This window comes from Salvelinus alpinus, chromosome 12, assembly GCF_045679555.1.
Source record: "Salvelinus alpinus chromosome 12, SLU_Salpinus.1, whole genome shotgun sequence".
NCBI classification, from domain to species: Eukaryota; Metazoa; Chordata; class Actinopteri; order Salmoniformes; family Salmonidae; genus Salvelinus; species Salvelinus alpinus.
Genome location: NC_092097.1, coordinates 10,256,068 through 10,270,951, shown reverse-complemented (window position 1 = coordinate 10,270,951; position 14,884 = coordinate 10,256,068). Strand labels below are relative to the sequence as shown.

The 14,884-nt window shown below is 45.6% G+C and overlaps 1 protein-coding gene across 4 annotated transcripts in view; it reads right to left on the bottom strand.

Annotated features, from left to right (window-relative positions):
* Positions 1-395: 395 nt before the first annotated feature.
* LOC139535479 (semaphorin-3F-like) overlaps positions 396-14,884 on the bottom strand; it is an 83,927-nt gene continuing 69,438 nt past the window's right edge. For 2 of the 4 annotated variants that reach the window (XM_071334909.1, XM_071334911.1), the window contains 11 exons: positions 13,801-13,940; positions 12,659-12,773; positions 8,018-8,087; positions 6,695-6,839; positions 6,362-6,584; positions 5,184-5,272; positions 4,882-4,923; positions 4,534-4,691; positions 4,265-4,332; positions 3,906-4,039; positions 396-3,710 (listed from right to left, as the gene is read on the bottom strand). In XM_071334909.1, the coding sequence (XP_071191010.1) occupies positions 3,237-3,710; positions 3,906-4,039; positions 4,265-4,332; positions 4,534-4,691; positions 4,882-4,923; positions 5,184-5,272; positions 6,362-6,584; positions 6,695-6,839; positions 8,018-8,087; positions 12,659-12,773; positions 13,801-13,940 (1,658 nt within the window). In that variant the 3' untranslated portion in view covers positions 396-3,236. Of the gene's footprint in view, positions 3,711-3,905; positions 4,040-4,264; positions 4,349-4,533; positions 4,692-4,881; positions 4,924-5,183; positions 5,273-6,361; positions 6,585-6,694; positions 6,840-8,017; positions 8,088-12,658; positions 12,774-13,800; positions 13,941-14,884 lie in introns of all 4 variants that reach the window. The other 2 variants (XM_071334908.1, XM_071334910.1) reach the window with 1 other exon arrangement.

Here is a 14,884-nt window from a genome sequence, read left to right as displayed (position 1 = left end):
GATCTCTAAGGTACTTACGGGGCTTTAACAGTCTCACCTGACAGATCGCATTGACCTCAATCTGAAGACGGCAACAGATCCTAATCCTCACTGTGTCCTCTGAGCGACGGAGGGAGGGAGAAAGAGAGAGAGAGAGAGAGAGAGAGAGAGAGAGAGAGAGAGAGAGAGAGAGAGAGAGAGAGAGAGAAAGAGAGAGACACCTACTCATCCATTCTCACTCAACTCCACCACTCAGTTTTGGTAGTTGTAAGAACCACTACCGTCAAAGCACAAACCAATTAGGATTCAGTTGACACAATAAAAGGGGTAAGGCCAGTGTACGAGACCCAAAACCTGTCTATGTTCCCTTACTGTATATAGATATCCATGCGCCATATGAATATAAAAAAATGATCTGTTTTTATAAAATATAGAGCTTTAATTTTTTTAGTCAGCAACATCAAAGAGAAAGGAGAAAGGATAGAGTAATTTACACAAGTCATTACAATAACATCAACTGTGCTTTATGTTATATTAACTGATTTTTCCTCATTAACCCATACCAAAAAATAACCAAATATGCATATATTTAAAATATGCAAATCAATTGTACCTTTTTGGAGAGAGAGATAAAGAGAGAGAGAGGACAGAGGGAAAGAGAGCAAGAAAGAGAGAGAAGGAGAGAGCGAAAGAGACATAGGGGTCCTACACGGAGTTGACAAAACATTAAGAACACCTGCTCTTTACATGCCATAGACTGACCAGGTGAATCCAGGTGAAAGCTATGAACCCTTATTGATATCACTTGTTAAATCCACTTCAATCAGTGCAGATGAAGGGGAGGAGACAGGTTAAGGAAAGATTTTAAAGCCTTGATACAATTGAGATGTGGATTGTGTATGTGTGTCATTCAGAGGGTGAATGGGCAAGACAAAAGTGCCTTTGAACAGGGTATGGTAATAGGTACCAGGCGCACCGGTTTGTGTCAAGAACTGCAACGCTGATGGGTTTTTCACGCTCAACAGTTTCCTGTGCGTATCACAAATGGTCCACCTCCCAAAGGACATCCAGCCAACTTGACAGAACTGGGGCACGCATTGGAGTCAACATGGGCCAGTATCCCTGTGGAACGCTTTCGACACCTTGTAGAGTCCAGTCCCCGATGAATTGAGGCTGTTTTGAGGGCAAAAGGGGGTGGGGTGTAACTCAATATTAGGAAGGTGTTCCTAATGTTTTGTGCACTCGGTGTATATCTCCTGTGTTTTGAATATTCCATCACTAGGGTATGAGTCCATCTGCCTTTCCTTGCACTGACATTATTCCCATGTTCCCGCAACAAGAGAGACATCCACTGACATCCGCAGCAACACACTGTAGCTTGTTGAACTAGTATCACAAACAGGACATTATACATTTCATGCACACAATGAAAAGCCACCGTCCCAAAGAGTTTGGCGTGTGTTTTCAAGAGCTGATCATTCTAGTGACTGTAGCTATATACATGGAGACGTTCCGTGATACACATTTGTGGCATGTGACACCTTTCCAGGCAGAATGCCATCAACACCGGCTGATCAGAGAAGTTGCTTAAATTCTTTAGTGAGAGTTATGTAACATTTACCTTCTGTAGGAGCTGGATAACAGCTCAGAGAAACCTACGGTGTCCCTCTCCAACCAGTCAAACTAGAACTCTGGAAACAGTCTTCATGCACTTTCGCTTTAGTGACTTACATGGGCTAACCATTGTCGTACGTCAGGTGACGTCACTCCTACGCAATGCTCGTCCCTCAACTGACAAATCAGTGCGGGCGGTATCATCGCCGCGCTAGTTGATTTAAGACAATGTGGACTAACGGTACATTACTAAGAGAGCTGTGATATTAAACTGCACGGGACGATTGGAGGAGTCGAGAAATGTTAAGTACATGTCCTATGAAACAACTGAACCCATAAGGCGAACGGGAAATGGCTGGAATGCAAACCAGTATATTTACGGCTTAGTTTGGAAACGAAGAGAATGGGACCAAATTCAACAAGAAGTGAAAAAGTTCTCTATCTCTTGTCATAATTGTGCATAATCAAATTGGCACAAATGATTTAGCTGCCTGCTTGACGTTTTAATCTCAGTTGAACAATGGTGTACAAAGAGAAGGCAATGCTATTTAAATCCCATAACAACAATCAACCCCCCCCCCCCCCCCAAAAAAAACAGCTTATTCTAACCATCATGGCCTCAAGAGTACAACATTGAGTGTTATATTTACACATACTCTACACAAATAGCCCACATCAACTAGTTCTGGAGGAGACTGGGAATATGAATGTAAATGTAACACATGGGATAGACAGAGAGCCATATTGGACCACATGGCCCAAGAAGAGTGGAACACAGGTGATTTGGGGTTGAGGGGATCTGGGGTCACCCCAGGGTCAGTTCAGCGGGCAAAGGAAGAGGAGGGCGTTATTTCCCACCAGACCTTTCACTCTAGTGTCTCTCTGTGGCCGTGGGACCAACTCAAAGCTGCAGTCTCCTATGGGCATTTCCTCATCTCTCTGCGCGTCCAATGAAATGCTATGAAGTGTCATCCTTATAGTCCATTGGCTGTGGGAATTAAATGTCCATCATGGCTTTGGGGGAGGTTCTGGGTCATCACTCCATCAGTGATCTGACTCTTCCCACCTCAAAGACTACATACTGCCAGCAGTCAAATGGACCCAACATGGAGCCAACATACCAAAACCTTTCTGAAGGCGTTCTTCTGAGTCCAAACAGCTGGAGATATTTACACTTTCAAATGTCCTTTCAACGTTTTGCTGCGCTTCCTCCAAAAGACAGAACATAAAGATCTTTGCCATATAATAACACAATTTGTAATAAACAATGACAATGACACAACAATAATAGCATCATAATAACAATAATATTTGCACAGATCTACCTATTCACAAAAAAAAGCCTTGTTTTCTATTTAAGTACAAAGAAATCCACAGAATCTTACTATGTACAACCTACAATAAATACTGTGTATCTTTTTTTTTAACAGTTAAGAAGAATCTGTTTGTTGCTTACTATTTTTGCTATTTGTAGTGGTTTCTCTTTCTGGTTGCTTTTGATTATTCAGTTTTTGAATCCTTTAAATTGAAGTCTTTCCCATTTTTGGAGGGGTGTGCAGAGAGGGAGAGAGCGGAGGGGACAAGGGGTTGGGTGTCGGGGTGTAAGGGGTTAGTGTGCGGCCTGTGGTGTAAGTCCAGGGGCCTCATGTCTCGGCTAGGTTGGTGTGCTCATCTTTGTCGTCCTCGTGCTTATCCTCATCGTCGTGATGCCGGCGGTTGCGGGGCTTCTTCTGCTCTTTCAGCTCCTTGAGTCCCCGGGCCTTGCTGATGGCCAGTATGGGGTCCCCCGGACTGCCCTCTCCCAGCTGCCAGTAGTCCTGACAGTACTGGTTGATCAGACCCATCTCCGGCTGGCTCAGTATGGTCAGCAGGTCCTTGTACTGACCCGCGCTGGGGGTCCAGGCGCTGGACTGGAGGGGTGGCAGGGCCGGGTTGCCCGTCTCCACCAGGACACTGTTGACCGTGCGGCTGGACAGGACCACCAGCTGCAGCTTGACCAGCGTGTGTTTGAAGTTCTTCTCTGTGGACGTGCACTGGTAGACGCCGCTGTCGGACGACTGGAGGGAACGCAGCAGCAGACCTTGCTCTGTTTTCACAGTCCGGCCCTCAGAGCGGATCTAAGAGCAGGGAGAGCGAGACGCCATTCATTTATCATTGCACTCATTTAGCAACTTTTTTGTCCCCACAAACAGCAGGCCATATTGTTCAATGACTAAGGAGTCCCTCTGATTGTCAACCTATCCTTTAGGTGTCAAGCAGTAGAAGACCCAATACAGTACATAGCTGCAGTGGGATGAGAGTTCCTGACTCACCTCTTTCCTCCTGTCGCTGTTCTCCCTCTGCAGGTGCCATTTGAGGGACACATGAGGGGACCTGGCCTGACACTCCAGGAACGTAGTGCTGCCCTCCACCCCATACTGCACCATCTCCAGCGTGTTCTTATTGGCTGCGGCAAAGCATCGTCACAAACATTATTCAAACACGTTTGAGGCGTAATTTCTCAACGTCTCTTACTGTAACCGACCAAATCAGTCAACTATTCCTCAGCAGAAATGTCAACGTTCCGTGAGTCACATAGGACACTAGTGTGTACGGCTTCTGTCACAGGGAACAATTCGGCACTGTTTGAGTGTCTAGTTTGGGGTACGTTAGAATGTTCTTGTCAGCTCACCGTTAGAGTTATAGCCTCTGCACTGGCGGATTGGGTTGCCATACTTTACATCCTGTCGACGGCTGCGCCTAGAGGGGTCAGATCAACATTCCCCAAATAAAAAGAGGTTAACTACGCTACGTTCCACAAACTGAAAATGTGCAGTGAATAAAATAAAATAAAAATAGGACAAATGAAATAGAAATAGTATAGCCATGATGAAAAACATTATATTGGTAAGGGTTGCCGTTCCCGACAGACAAAGACAAACACATTCTCTTGGAACTCACCTCTTCTGCGAGGCGGAGTAGCGGGTACAGGATTTGCCGTCCCAGGCGCAGTAAGGGTCCCGGGCCAGGCAGCAGTCAGCACACGCCTCCCCGTACACGTCACAGCGATGGAGGGCAAGGTGGGTCACACCCAACACTGAACCCACGTATAGCTGTTGCTGTAGGGAGAAAGAGATGGAGAGACAGAGAGTGAGAGAGGAAGAGAGACCAAGTGGGAAAATGTAGCGTCATCCAGACTTTGGCATTCACTTTTTACACTCCGCATTGATTTATGGGATATTTTATGGGAAGACACAATTCTGAAATTGTGTGCACTGAACCATCAGACCGTGGACATGTTTAGCTTACCCTTTTGGATGAAATCTTCATGGTGGTTATGGGAGTTGGCACCTGAAACGTAAAAGATAGTAGCAGATCTTTATAAGAGAAGAATGGGAGTTGGAAAGATGTTCCCGCACAATAAATGTTTCTCATCTGAGGAATACTCCAGAGACTACGGATGAAAATAGCTAAGTCTGGTGCAATGGCATGTCAAATGAACAAAGAAATAAATAGACACAAATAGAAAGATACTACAGAGAGAGAAAGAGGGAGAGAGAGAGAAATAAAGAGAATGAGAAAGACAACAGAGAAGAGAGAGAGAGACTCACCCTGAACACTTCCACCTCCTCCAGAACCAGCTCTTCAGTCTGCAGGTCATCTCTGGGCAGGACAATCACCTTCTGAACCGTCCCCCTGTCTGAAGACCCAAAAAGCAACAATTACAAAATACAATGACAAAATTCAGATACAAAATACCCTAAAGATCAAGGACTGAGTTTGGGAAATCCTTTGCTAAATGACCAAAAAGTACATATATATGTGAAAATTAACATACCAAAATTAACTGCAAAGTACACTGGGTAATATTATTGGCCTTGTTTCAGGGCGGAGCTCATTAGAATAATACTCAACATGATTTTCAGTTGTTAATTTTTACATATACATTTATATTTAGTTGAATTAGCAGACCCTCTTATCCACACCATAGTCCTATCAGACTTCTAATACCAATGCAGGGTGAAAGGGAGCCACAAAATGCAAACCACTACAAAAATGGTATATAAAAGTATTTTGTATTTTGAAAATACAAATTACAGTATTTTGAAAATACCAAATATCAAAATACATTGGAGTGTAGCCCAATGTAATTCAAATGACAAAATACGAATTTCAAATAAATGTAACAGAAATACTGCCCTTCTCTGCCAAGAGGAGTGATCAGGTTAACCTCTAATCTAGTCCTCTCTGGCCTGCTCCCTCCCTCACACATCCTCTACTCATATCCACATCCCTCCAAAACATTTATCCATATAAGGTCAAATGCCATGAGGAAAATAGGAGGATCCCCCTCGTCTTGCACAGTGTTCTACAACAGGATCCATTCATCACCAGGCTGAGCACTGTAAAGTCAGCAGCCCTAGGGGTTCCCAGCTCCCACCCTCAGATCCACATGATTTATGGCCATAGGGAGAGGCTGTGTGAAGTACTGCCAGACGATGACCAGGGTAGTTCTACCGTACATTCCCAAAACAATTACTGTAACTCACATTACAGTAACTCACATTACAGTAACTCAAATTACAGTAACTCTCCCATCTATAAAGATAGTAGGCTCTATGTTCTCCAGTCTTTGAGAAGACAAGCACTACTAAACAAAATCCTAACCACAATAGGTTCCCCAGATCGTAGATTGTTTTAGATCTCTGAATCTATCACAGATGTGAAAACACACGTACAATAACAAGTCTATCAAATCAACCAACAGGCGGGCACTCAGAGCACTGACCTGTCCCCAGGAATAGGACCTCGTAGCTCCCATCGGCAGCGGCCACCTGGTCCACGGTGATGGTGGTGAACTCATAGTCCACGTTGTTCCGGACCACCAGGGGGCGCTTGTGTATTGGGTATACAGCGTGGTACATGGTGGGGTGGTTCCGCATGAAGTTAATCACCTCGTCTGGGTAATCCTTAGTGGACTTCATGTTGGGGGTGAACGTACCCCCGGGACACTGGGTTTAGAAAGAGGACAGAACCAGCCATGTTAAATGTATTATTTAATTGAATTTACAAATATATTTGTGTGTGTGTGTGTGTGTGTCACCCTCTGCATGTCACTCACCGTCCCAGGCCGAGGGTAGGGGATCTTCCCAGTGTAGGCCACCCACTGGTAGTTGGGCCCCTCCTTGTGAGCATAGGGTCCATTGAAGACCTGACGGATGTCAGCCATAGAGTAGACACACACTGCTGAGCCCTTAAACACGGACCTGCAGGGTAAAGGGACGAGGAGGGTCAGAAACACGAAAGGGCTTTAGGAGACATGGGATTACTACTCACTCTGCGAGCAATTAGCTACATTCTCCCGCTCATAGAATCAACTCGCGTCACAACTCAGAGACATGAAACAGGCGTGCTCCAACATTACGATGCCGCACAAACACTCTCCACCACAGACAAGCTGTCTGACACACTGACATGCAAACACCCACACGCAGCCAAGCGAATCATCTCTGCTGTGCTGTGGTGGGTGTACAGTACAGCATTATATTAGTATCTTCTGTCGAGGGCCCTATCATTAGCACTGGGGGGGGGAATATTACAGCAAGTTAGTATTGAGGCCTTGGGTGAGACAGGGAAACATATAGAGTACATTAAAAACTGGGTGGCTTGAGCCCTGAATGCTGATTGGCTGACAGGCGTGGTATATCAGACCGTATACCACGGGTATGGCAAAACATGTATTTTTACTGCCCTAATTACATTGGTAACTAGTTTATAATGGCAATAAGGCACCTCGGGGTGGGGTTTGTGGTACAGAATACGGCCAATATACCACGGCTAAGGGCTGTGTCCAGACACTTGGTGATGCGTCATGCCTAAGAACAGCCCTTAGATGTGGTATATTGCCCTATATACCACACCCCCTTGTGCCTTATTGCTTAGGTATCTCACAGACGCCAACGCAGACACACATACAGTACAGCCGTGTTTATTATGACTGGGCGTGAGTGTGAGAGCGAACTCTCCGTGTGTGCACCCTCCACTCAAAATCTCCCGCTGTATATGCTGGGGCAGGAGTCGCGAGCCGATTCCTTGACTCCTAATGCTGTGCTGCTGACTGATGACTTGTTATCAAAGCCCAGCTATGTGGGAACACAGGTCAAGTCTCTCACTGGAGAACCCCTTCCCGACCGACTTCCTCCTCTGCCTTTGTAGTGTGCGGAGCAGACTGTGCGGAATAGGCTTTTTCAATAACAGACCGTGTTACAGAGGCGCCTTTGGGCACGATGAATATTGATGGGAGACGGGAAACCACGGGAGGAAACCCCCCCCCCCAAAAAAAAAAATATATTCTACACATCTGATGTCCTTTAATGGAGACAGATACTTGTGAAAATGCGATTTAATTAAGGGGGGACACAGAGGCACACAGTCCGTGACTCACCCTGAAACTGAGAACACGCCATAGATGACAGGATTCTTGGTGTCCTGAGTTGGCTGGATGAACACGTCCCCTGTTAGACAAAGCGAGAATTACACATTACCAAAAGTGGCACTGCAAAATGTCTTACGCTATCACTGTACAATAACAGTACGAAGGACTCTGGTAAAACAGTGGTAATCTGAGACAAACATTGAAGGATGGAGTCTATTCTCTTCTCTCTTTCTTAGTTAACCGGAGGCTCTATTATTCCACCTGGGATTCCTGAGCAACCAGATCTAATTCAAAGCGTGACATACGGACAGTTACTACTTCCTGGACAGGAGGCGGGTTCAAGGGGAAGCCCTTTTTGGATTGGACAGCACAGCAGTGGTTAGTTAAGTTAGCAGGGTTTCCGGCCACTGTGGGGTCCTGAATCAGAACGCTTCCAGAGCAGACCCCAATTCCTGGGTCTCAGAGGGGGAAGGTATGAAATGGAGATCTGTGGGGTAACAAGGCTTTAATGGAAGCCATATGCTTCCCATGATCCTCAGAGCTGTGGTAATTGGACCCTGTATCCTCCAATGGTTTAATGAGCGAGAAGTGAAAGGAAAAACAATAAAAAGGGGAACATTTAAATCAATTTAGAGTCGACTACCTCAGTTGAGAAGTGTAACACTTCAGCCCCTTGTTGGAAACACAATTCCAGGGTAAATGTTTTCCATCGAGAGAAAAATAGTGAGGGGAGGTGGGGGGGGGGGGGGGCATCGGCTGACTCTTTCAAGGACAGGGAGAGTAGATAGGATGTGTTAACCCACAGCCACAAGTCATTGGAAATGCCAATCACTAAGAATATCTAATGATTAGATGAAGCAGGAAACATTATACCCTCCATTTATAACTCTGGACCTCTGTCATGTGCATTTATGAAGCCAGACATTACTAAGATATTGAGCCTCGTAGATATCAAGCAGCTCCACACCCTGAACTGTTCTAATAAATCTCTGGGCAAAGATCAAGTTGAAATGGAAAATACTCAAAGAACAAAACAACAGGTTTCTCCAATCACACACACTCCAAACCCTTCTGGATTCAAGTTTAAGAACAAAATGTTACTTGGGAGTTTCTGCCCAAGGCCTTATTAAGCCTTAAGAGTGTTCTCCCAAAGAATAAACTTTAAGAGTCCCAAAGAATACACTTGAAGAGTTTTAAACCACCACTACTTATTTTTCTAAAGAGAGATGGCCTCTGATAAAATCTGTAGCTGTGACTGAGTTGCATTGAAATGATGTATGTAATCATCACAAAGAAAATCATCCCCTTTTTTATTGCCAGAGTAGGAGAATGACAGGCAGAGGCCGTAAACAAGAACGGGAATTAACTTTTGGTAAACGGGAGAGAAATTCCTAACACATCTGACGCCAGTTTGACAGCCCTCCTGGCTCCAGACAGAGGGGGGGTGACTTCAAGAAAATTTGGAACAAGTTGCATCATCGACTTTTATGCTGTATCTTTTTTGATGTGTCATAGCAGACAAAGACTCCTTGAGGCTCACTGAGTATCTAAAGTCAGCACATTGTTCCTGCAGAAATACTACATCTATGAGAGAAACAGCGTTATTTTGCAATGTGTATGTACACAGTATGGTGTTATTAAAGACCAACAAACCTACTGCACCTTTAATTTTCCCTATGAATGCCCAAAATACAATTCCCATTCACATCACGAGGAAGTGCAGTATAATATACAGGTAACTGACAAAATAAAGGAAACACCAACATGAAGTGTCTTATTAACAGGGCGTTGGACCACCACGGGCCAGAACAGCTTCAATGCACCTTGGCATAGATTCTACAAGTGTCTGGAACTCTATTGGAGGGATGCGACACCATTCTTCAACGAGAAATTCCATCATTTGGTGTTTTGTTGATGGTGGTGGAAAACGCTGCCTCAGGCGCCGCTCCAGAATCTCCCACTGTGTTCACACACACACGCACACACACGCACACACACACACGCTCTGTCTGTCTGTCTGTCTGTCTGTCTGTCTGTCTGTCTGTCTGTCTGTCTGTCTGTCTGTCTGTCTGTCTGTCTGTCTGTCTGTCTGTCTGTCTGTCTGTCTGTCTGTCTGTCTGTCTGTCTGTCTGTCTGTCTGTCTGTCTGTCTGTCTGTGTCTGTCTGTGTCTGTGTCTGTGTCTGTGTCTGTGTCTGTCTGTGTCTGTGTCTGTCTGTGTCTGTCTGTGTCTGTCTGTGTCTGTCTGTCTGTCTGTGTCTGTCTGTCTGTGTCTGTCTGTGTCTGTCTGTCTGTCTGTCTGTCTGTCTGTCTGTCTGTCTGTCTGTCTGTCTGTCTGTCTGTCTGTCTGTCTGTCTGTCTGTCTGTCTGTCTGTCTGTCTGTCTGTCTGTCTGTCTGTCTGTCTGTCTGACTGTCTGTCTGTCTGTCTGTCTGATGACGGTCAGATGGTACTGTATATATGGTCTCTACCTTAGGGACCCGTCTGACTGCACAGCGTTACAAAAGCAAACACAAATAAAAAGCACATGACTCCCTTGGTGACACAGAAAACGATGTATTCAAAATGTCCGCACAAAAGCCCATTGCTCAAGAACGATGACTACGAGAAAAAGAACGGCAGATGATTAAAAAAACTTTGACTGGCGAAGGAAGGGAAAGAGGTGGCTTCTGAGGTTTTGTCCTTGTGTTATTATAAGGAACTATGAAATGAACCAGAAACCAAATGTTCCTTTCCCCCATCACACTTTTGAAAAGGCAATAAAAAAAAATAAAAAAAATCTGACAGAGACACTGTCTGGAATCCTGCCAACTCTCTTTCACCCCCCCTCCCCAATCCCTCTTCCTTTTCAGACTCTACTGTACGTAGCTCCAATGCTGGCCTGGGAAGACAAGAAGACTTCCTCAACATCTGACTTTACTCCCATCTCTGCCCCTCTCACCACCCCCTCAGCCCCTCTCACCACCCCCTCTCATCCACCCTCTCAGCCCCACTCTCAACCCCTCTCTGCTATAGGCTGCCTGATGGTAGAGGTTGTGGGAAACCAAACCACAGACAGACGTGTGGTGGGTAGCTAAACGCTCAGGGGTGACAAGCCTAGTATGACCCTCACTGAGAGTGACCCGGACTGCAATTGACCTGGAGATGGGACATTTACATTGACAAAGAAATGAGTAAGAATTGCTCAACATAAGTGTGTGGTTTGGGTAGACATGTGGTATCAAAACTGGTCATTCACAGCCCTCAGGCTAAAGCTAAAATGAGCCTCCACTGGTCTATAGTATAAAACAAACAGAATCAGTAAAAACAAATGCCCTGCAATAAAACAAAATCAGTTGTTGTGATTTGCATTTGACTACTAATGAAACATGTCCTACTAATAACTAGTGTTCATAATCATTTCAAGGAGAGCGCTCAAGTCTCCTCAGAGTCAGACCTCCACAGCACAGTACCTCACACTGATGTTTCCCTGAGACGGTGAGCCACCAGTCATGTGAGAGGAGAGATGTGATTGACAGGCAGGGGTGACCCCTGTAACCAAGGCGCCGCCCCCTGGCTGATTCAGAGACAGACCTTAAAGCCCTGCGCTTCATTACCAGTCCTCCCCAGACACCTACACACACACCTCTACCCTCAGCACTTCCACTGCTGTCTGATTGAGCCAACCTGAACCCAGACATGCTTATCATACAGGAGCGATGTTGATATCTAAAGTAAAACAGGCTGCAAGCTGGGTGGGACAGCGATATCTTGATCACTGCAGTACCTTCCCCAGAATTCCCCTTTCCTTTGATTGACAAGGGCAGAGAAGAATAGTAAAATGATTTTACAGACCCATTGTTACAACATCGGAGCAGTCATAAACTCTTTGCCAATTTCCATTTTTTTGCGCTAAATCAAACTATATCAGGAAGGAAAGCTGAAGACATGGTCTATGTTAAAACAAAATGGAAGAGTTACTGTCTGTGAGAAATCCCTGTTTGGCTACGGTAAAGGTCAGCAGTAACCCTACGTACGGAAGACTCTTGTTTCTGATTGGTCACATAGGAGCTTTCATTCTCCAGGTAGACTCTGGACAGCAGAATCCCACACACCACAATGTTACAGAACTCTAGAATCTAGACACATGATTCCTGTGCGGGCTGATGTGTGTCGAACCAGAACGGACACTTTAACGAAGCCCAAACGAAACAGGAGTGCAATTTGAAACGGTTCAAAAGAATTCAGATGTTACAGAGATATCACAGAAAGATGACAGAGTGGGGTCTGAATGGATGGTTGGTCATTTTACATGCTGTCGCTTTTATGTGGGGCTGACTATGTTTAGTGTCTACCAGATGAGGGAACAGAGGAGTAAGACAAAACTTGAGGAAAACTGGGAAGTTAGTGCAAGGGCTCGGACACACCAATAACGTTTGCTGGCCGGGAGTACTTAGCACCTCTGAACAGAGTGCCGGTTGTAATTTGATAACCGAGTGCGCACCGATTGAATCGCATGAAAATGTTGTCAGTCAGACAGCAGTGGTCCCTAAAACACAGCGCGTTGAACGATCGGTAGACGAACGCTAGAACCACATTCGGTGGGATGTGTGCGAGCCTTAAGAACATAACTTAACTGGGTTATACCACTGTTGGAAAATTCTGCCTACTTACGGAGCTCATCAAAGTGGGTCTCTATGCCATCCACTCCAGGTACCGAGCAAATGAGTCTGGCCTTCAGGAAAGTGCTCCACTTGTTGACCAGACAGCAGTGTCCACCATCATCATTCTGCAAGGGGGGGGGGGGACAAAAGGCAGTGTCACTCACACCTGACCCCTACACAAACACCACAAGTGGACCGGTCCAAAGATCCAAATCAACAGCTGTTTTAGACAACTCGCAGCCAACGCTAGTTTAGAGAGAAGCCGAGAGTAAAACCATCAGCTGGGTTTCAGTCTGTCTGCCCCATCTGTTGTGGACAGACGCCAACCCCTGCAGAGAGTAAAGGGAGGGAGGTGAAACGCGGTGAGGACGACGCCATCATTTATATTGGAGTAATATAATCATCATCATCCAAAACCAAAGTTATATTCCATTATTTTGTAGCTTTTATAGTGAAATTAGCTGTACTCAAAATTGTATCAACATGTGCGCTTTTTCTACCATGTACTTGTATGTGTATCTATGCCCAGTAGTGCTATTTCTAGTGGGAGTCATCAGAGGACAGTGGCTTAGGATCCAGACACAGGCAAGGACCAGCATCCCTAGGGTCCATTACGAGGCGTGCAGCGAGAGGGGGAAGGCTTGCACACAGCCCAGGGTCCCCCTCTAAGGATAAACAACGTTCTGAGTCACGGCAGCCACTGGGACATACATACATCATTAGATAAACATTACCCTGAGTGTGTATGTGTATGTTTGCTTACGTGTAAATACTGGAGGCCAAAGGCAAACTCTCCCACTTTATCACATGGGGACAACAGCATTCCCTTTAGTTTGGGTTTCTTAGACTGCTCATTGGCTGTTGAGGAAGTGGGGGGCAGGGCTGTGTTGTTTTATGTCTGACTGTGTTGAATGGTAAGATACATTCATGGTTTATGCAGAGTTTCCAAGGAGACCCCTCTACTCTGGGGATGTCTCAGTATCATTTGTGGCAGGGTACTGGGTTCGCAGGGTCAAAGGTGACAATATGAGGCAAGGGTCAAAATATGACCTCTTTCACATTCTTATTGACTGTATTTTTTTTTATTGACTGTATTTTTTTGTATTTTTCTGTATTTTTTTTTTACAGTATGTGGTTATGATGGCCACTTACCAGACAGATCCTGCCTATCCTGGACTGGGCCATGGGACTCTGGCCCATCTCTGAAGACTTCTCCCGGAAGAAGAAGTAGAGCTTGTCATCGTTCTTCTCAGCACTGTCTGGAATGAGGTGTGCCTTGATGAATGTGGGATCTGAAAGACAGAGAAAGTGCGAGAGAGAGAGAGAGACAGAGAGAGAGAGAGGAGGAGAGAAGGAGGGAGAGAGAGGGAGAGAGAGAGAAAGAGAGAGAGATGATAATGAGACAGATGCTAGTGGGAGTCAATTGAGGCCTAAATTTGAGCTCATGTCACTGCTGTACATTCCAAATATCCCTCATTATTCTCACTCTATGAGCACAATATGGCGTCGCCCTCTCTTCTCATGCTGGCTCACTGATTGGGGCACTGCTGGACACATCAAATAAACCCGGTCCTCCCTGCTGCTACAGAGACACAACCCAAATGGGGGCAGACCCTGTGGAGGGTGGGGAACATTAAGCCATATTGGAAGAGCAGGATGTCTCAGTGTGGCCCTGGGGCTGATGAACAGGACTCAGGAGGGGATGGGGTATGCCTCCTGCTGGTAGACGGTTGGGGGGCAACAGGGTCACTGTGGAGAACTGCCTGGGACCCAGCCCTACTCTGAAATAATCAAAGGTGGCAACATTGACCTCCCAAAGCCACCCACCCACCCAGCCAGCAGAACTAACGTGCACAGTCTCGTGACTTTACACTACGGAGAATAAGAGACCAGGATCCAACAAAGAGCAATCCATACATGATGAAATGCCAGCAGACATGTATTGCATTAGAACAAACCATCGATGACTCGGCTACAGCACATACAGCATGTGTCGAGGCTAACGCATGACAGTGAGGAGAAACGTTTCCTTAGCATTTCCTAGAAAAGGCACTCGGTGAGTTGAGTACAGGCATTACTGGTTCGATGTGATAGGCATTGTTGACTTTCTAATGGCTGGAACAGCTAGAGGCTTGGACCAGAGCCATATATACAGTATGAGATAGGTACTGTGAGACAGCACCGGAATGTAGAGACTGAGGAATCGATTGATACACAATGGAAATATAAAGACAAA